Genomic DNA, 6,000 nt, shown 5'->3' with positions numbered 1-6,000 from the left:
TTGTAGTGTGATTATCGGTATTGCGGGTACTTTCCTCGAACAAAGAGAATGAGAATAAGGATATAATAGCCCATATTCTTGTTTACGTACGTGTAAGCTATAGAACAAAAGTTGAAACGCAATCTTATTTATGCCAGCAAAATCATATGTGGAGACTTTTTGTACGAACCGTATTCGTACGAAACTTTTGTTCGTCCGTGAGCAAGATTCAAGAATAAGGGACAATAATATAAAAAGATCGTGGTCCGTGGTATGAATAGGCTATAATACGAAGTAATTTTGAGATAGCATGTATTTCACAGCATCTAACTTATTTTTCTACGTAAAGAGTAATTTATGGCGGTTGTCACCGAAGATGTAAAGAATCACTGGTTTATTGACATACATTTAACCGAAACTCAGTTAATACTTTTTCAAGCAATATTTAATTAGATTTCAAAGTTCATATGCATTATTTAAGAAGAAAATTTATTTTATTGAACTATAAGTTGTTTAAGGAATAAGGCAAATGGTCTCTGATTATTGAACACCTTATGCTAAATGGCTTCGTCGCACATAAGAAATGACTCCTTCTAAATTTAATTCTATCATCTCCCAACAGAAATGGTGGTTTAATAACAAATCTATTTAACCTACACACTTCATATCCGGATAAAAACAACAAAATTGACTAAAAAATAAGGTAAATAAAATTCTAAAAAAAACTGAGAAGATTGAACAAATATCATTGAGAAAAAGATACAGAAGACACTAACGATTAAACAGAACACTTAGGATAAACAAGAAGAATTAGCTAAAATAAAAAAAAAAGTTGAGCATCCATTGTACCACTACGAATGCAAATACAACTATCAAAATTGAGTAATAGCCTATTCAGACTACTAGCTTTACCATGATTGATAAAGTGATAAAGTTCGTAGTCTGAATAGGCTATGGAGAATGAGAGACCAGGAATAGATACGCAGATTATCAAGGTCCAATAAGAGCGTATACACTAGAACTATAATAGAGAAAATCGTTCTCGTTTGAAAGAGATTTACGGCTGACAGAACACACATTTCTAGTAGAGTAGATGACGGGAGTAACGGCACTGTTACTGGAAGTCGAAGTCCGGTTCAAGTACGTCGGTAATAATTTTCATCGGTAATGCAATCAATGTTCATGAGGAAAGCGTTTTTTTTTATTATTTCTGATAATTAATCCACAAAAATGAGTTTACAAAAAAAATAATCAAAAATTCAATTGGTTACACATATTTCCCGTGATTTGGTAGACTATCGCTCCTGTCAAATCGCGAAGCTTTCAGTAATCAGAATTAACAGTCTAACAGGTGACATTGGAAAGCATTTTCCCATTGTTGGGGGTTTTCATGGTTTTTGTTTTTTTCTTCTTCTTATCTCTTTATCAGCAGCAAAAGACAAATAGTAAGAAGTTTAGTACAACTAAATGAAGAGCTCAGTTAGAGATATAGCATGATGGATAAGACATTTAAATATATGGATTCGTTTGTGTCTGTTTGTTGTTTTTGTTGCTGTTGTTGTGTTGGGTGGATGTATGTATTTGACATTTTTGTTATCCTTTGCAGTACAAGTTAACTAGCTGATTAAGAGAGGTCTGCGAAGTAAACAAAGATAAATAAATTAGATCGTCAATGACAGATATACCTATTTTTTTAAAAGACAACGAATACTCACAACTAGGCGCCGCTTCGTAGCGTCTCTGTATTTGGTCATATGTGAATTTGACAAATGCATCGTACTGTTCGGCCAGCTTATTAGTCAGTACGGCATCATACTGCTCCCGCAAGGAATCTTCTCGTTCTTTCAGCATACGCTCGCAGATCATTTGCACCTGAAAAAAAAGACATAAAAAGAATTATAGTCATAGTTCTTAACCTTTCTGTTTTGCACTGCATGTCCAAAAAAGTTGGATTAGAATTTTAGAATTTCACTCCAATACACAATTTTTGATTCAAGTACTAACAGGTTTCATTAGACGAGGAAATGTTCAAAGAATACTAAGTTGAAAAGCAGGCCCAGTTGGAATGAGCTATATAAGAAAAAGAAGAAGAAGTTGAACTGTTAGGAGAACTATAGATAGTAAAATCTATAGATGAGCGAAAGCATGGTTGGGTTCGTTTTTTGATCGTGTAGTACCAGGCGCATATGACATCACACCCCTTCATATTTTCATTGAACTCATGACTTCTCGTGCTCGTTTGGAGGCACGTTTGACAGTTTGTTTGGAGACAAAGGATTTATCTTCGCTCATCTTAATGTTCCTAATTCCACTATCTATAAGGAGAATCAGTATCCCAGTAGAACCAATCCTCGAGCACGACGACACGCCACATCGTCCCTTACGCCAAATGCCCGGATGAGCAGCCGAAATTCCTTGATTCCGAATCCTAAGCCTCGTCCATCCTTAAATATTGTTAACTAACCTCGAGTCACCACGAGTACGCTGGCTCCTATCCCTCTCTTACTAACTGAAAAAAATGACATTGTTTGTATATATCACAAAGAAATATGGCTCCGTAAAGTGTTATACACGCCTGAGCCTACCAAATAAACGAACTTGAAAAAAAGGAGAATCAGTAGCCTTGCAAGCAAAGGCGTAGGATTGCCAATCCGGAGATGGCGAGTTCGATTCTCCGTCCGGTCTAAGATGTTTTCGGGTTGGAAACTTTCTATACCCTGGGCATAGTGAATCCATTGTACTTGCCACACCAGATACATGAGGACTGTATTGAAAATAAGTTATCCACATTGTTTTATTCGAATAAAATCGGATGAATTTAAAAAATATATTAAAATATGTCTGGCAATAAATGTTAATTCTGTTTGTTAAGTTTGTTGAAGAGACTTCGGGCTTCGCAGTCGTGCGGTTAGCGACGTCAATCGTCTAGACCAGCAGTTCTCAACCTGGGGTACATGTACCCCTGGGGATACCTTTGCTGGTCTCCGGGGGTACCTGAGACAAAAATGCGTAATGGCGGATGTTGTATTGTATAATTGCAAAAAATACTCACTTTAGGATTGATCTTGAAGTTCTAAACGACTTTTATTCTGTTTATTTCATTCATATGACGTTACTACCAGAGAGAAAAGTTTTTTTTGTGCACATTTGTTGTCCTGAGCACAATTCTTATGAGGTTAGGGATTTGGTGAGATTTTACAATCGCTGTTCAAAGCCCAAGGTCAAAATCTATTACGCCCATTTAGAAAAGGTTCATTAATTGATCCAGTTTGAATTGATTCCAAAACACAAAATTATTTCTATTTCGTAATTGGCCAGAGCAATTTCTATGAAGTTTGGGACAGGTTCTGTAACATGCATCACGTCCTTAAAGGCAAATAGAAACGGAACTACATTGTTCATAACAGTAAACGGAGTTGAGAAAATAAAAGTTTTGTTACTGTGTTCTCAGAAATTCTCAGCGAATAAGCTTGAAAACTCCTGTAAACCTACTGTGCCAAAGTATTAATTTTGTTTTAAAAGCTTTAATGTTGGAAAATAAAAGTTCGACGTGTAGATCCTTGCCTTGCAGTTGCAGCTCTATATTCAAGTAATCAAGATGTTTGGTGACATCTACTACTATTCATTCGCTTATAATTATTCAAGATCATTCAGCTCGACCATTGATTTTCCTTTATCTGGTAAGAGAGTGCAATTTTCTTTGGAAGAGAAAAAAATCTTTCAAATATTGTACCACGGCTAAGTCAACGAATTTCTCGCTAATACAGCATAGCTACGTATTCTGCTTCCATGTCTGTCAACATCATTTGGAATTGGTGGTGGTTGAGCTCCCTCGCTTTGATAAAGTTGATTGTCGATCGTCTAAACTTCAAGAATATTGCTCGTTTTCGCACATATATTATCTTGGTGAATAATGCAATTTGCAGGGAAATGCCACCATACAGCTGGCGATGCTTCTCCTTTCTTAAAAATATCATAATGACAGTGTTCTTTCCCATGATTGCCGAAGCCAGCGACATCAGATGTAAGGCCAGTTTTTAAGGAGAGTCCAAGTTCCTTCAGACAGGTCATAACAATTTGTATACAGTCTTTTCCGGTAGTCGTTGTACTCATTGGAATCAAAGCTGCCAATTCCTCTGTGATTTGGAGACGATCTACAATTCCCCTTGAGAAGATAGCTACCTGCACCATGTTTTCACATCAATATTCGTACAATGCTTGGTCTCGTAATGTCGGTAAAATTCCTTCAAAACCAAATCAAACATAATATTCTCTCAACACAGAAACAGTTTTCGAACAAATAAAGGAAACAGGTTTTCTTCTGGTCAAGGTGAATAAAATTTCTCTTGCCAATCTTCAATGAAAACGCGATTTTTACATCAACTTTCCGTTTCTTGGGGTCACTCAATGCTTTAAATCCTAAGATTCTAAATTCTCAAAGTTTTTCAAAAACTTCTATATTTTTTTGGGAACAGAAAATCAAATCTCTCAAACACTGGCACCTAACATTTTCCCTTTCAGTTCTAGAATTTTGATGAGAATTGCAAAATTTCACTCAGACTTCAATATTTTAAAGATATTTTCTTAACTTAATAAAAATTTCAAAATCCTTGCAGAGTTTTTAAAGTTCTATTACTTTTCCTTGGTAATTTATTATTAACTGCGATGTTTCGGAACTTGTTTGTTATTTTTGCATTGTTGGCACGACGAAACTTTCGAGAAAACTTTCTGAACCGAACCGGGAATCGAACCCAGCCCCCTTCATCATGGTCTTGCATCAGAAGACTAAAAGTTTCAAGAACTGTTTTATTTTTCTAAAACACCGAATATCTTTAATTTTTATCCTTTCTGTGGAAGTAGCAAGGTTGAAAATTGATAAGTCGATGTACGTAAATTCGTCAGAAGCCCCAAATTATGTTTTGAAAATTCACTCAAGGTTTGATAAAAGCCCAATGAAAATCAATTACCTACTTTTACATTTGAGCTTACCGGTAAATAAAAAAAAACTAGGGGGTACCTCAAGCTGTACCAAAAACCAGGGGGTACCTCATGCTAGATGTTAAGTGTTCAGTCTGTGCGACCTCTGGTCGAAGACGGTGATTCCGTCTTTTTTTATGAAGAAATATAATACTGAATAAATATTGCACTATTCCAACATTTATTCAAGCATTTTTCTTCCTAGTCACAAAAAATTGACTTTTTTAATAAAATGATTACTTTCTGGTCCAAATTCTGGATTCCAATTCACTTGATTTTGATTTTAATACTTTTTGGATAGGTTAGCGAACGTGTAGTATTCCCCTAGCTTGTTGACCATGATTCTTTTACCTTTATGGTGGATATCGAAACGCTTGGTCAAATTATCCATCTCGATGCCCTTCTTACGGGATGTGTCCAAAACTCGAATTTCAATATCACTTTCAATTTGCGATACATAGGAAACAACAAATTTTCAACAAACAAACTAATTCTGATTTCAAACTTAACATATGAATACATCGAATGATGGGTAAAACAAACCAACGCTTTCATGAGCTAGTAACACTTTAAATGTGGATAACTTATTTTCGATACAGTCCTTAAGCCCCAAACGCAATACAACGGAACGGCGACGGAAACTGAAAATTTGACAGTTAGCCCATATATTTTCTGTCAAATTTGCCGTTTCCGTCGCCGTTCCGTTGTATTGCGTTTGGGGCTTTACTCATGCAATGGCGGGCATAGAAAAGCTTTCAATTAATAACTGAGGAAATGCTAACAGAATACTAAGTTGAAAATCCGGCCAAGTTCCAGTTGGAATGTAGAGCCATTGAAGAAGAAGAAGATAAGGAGAACCATCCAACGTTCACACCGCAAAAATCAGAAGACTGCGAGATGCGAAGCGAAGAGGTAGGAGATAAGCAAAGCGAAGTGAAGCGGCGATCAAAGCGAGCCATGACATACTGAAAGCGTTTTTCCAGAGTGTTGATCTCGCAACAAATACAAGTGTAAAAACATGGATTTCGTCAGACGGAGAATATT

The 6,000-nt window shown here is 36.1% G+C and overlaps 1 protein-coding gene across 3 annotated transcripts in view; it reads right to left on the bottom strand.

Moving 5' to 3' along the window:
• Positions 1 to 1,158: 1,158 nt before the first annotated feature.
• LOC134211386 (akirin) overlaps positions 1,159 to 6,000 on the bottom strand; it is a 31,745-nt gene continuing 26,903 nt past the window's right edge. For all 3 annotated transcript variants that reach the window (XM_062688187.1, XM_062688188.1, XM_062688189.1), the window contains exons 4-5: positions 1,695 to 1,851; positions 1,159 to 1,614 (exon numbers count right to left, since the gene is read on the bottom strand). In XM_062688187.1, the coding sequence (XP_062544171.1) occupies positions 1,604 to 1,614; positions 1,695 to 1,851 (168 nt within the window). In that variant the 3' untranslated portion in view covers positions 1,159 to 1,603. The remainder of the gene's footprint in view (positions 1,615 to 1,694; positions 1,852 to 6,000) is intronic.

The sequence above is a fragment of the Armigeres subalbatus genome, chromosome 2, assembly GCF_024139115.2.
Source record: "Armigeres subalbatus isolate Guangzhou_Male chromosome 2, GZ_Asu_2, whole genome shotgun sequence".
NCBI lineage: Eukaryota > Metazoa > Arthropoda > Insecta > Diptera > Culicidae > Armigeres > Armigeres subalbatus.
This window is presented reverse-complemented; position numbering and strand designations above follow the sequence as displayed.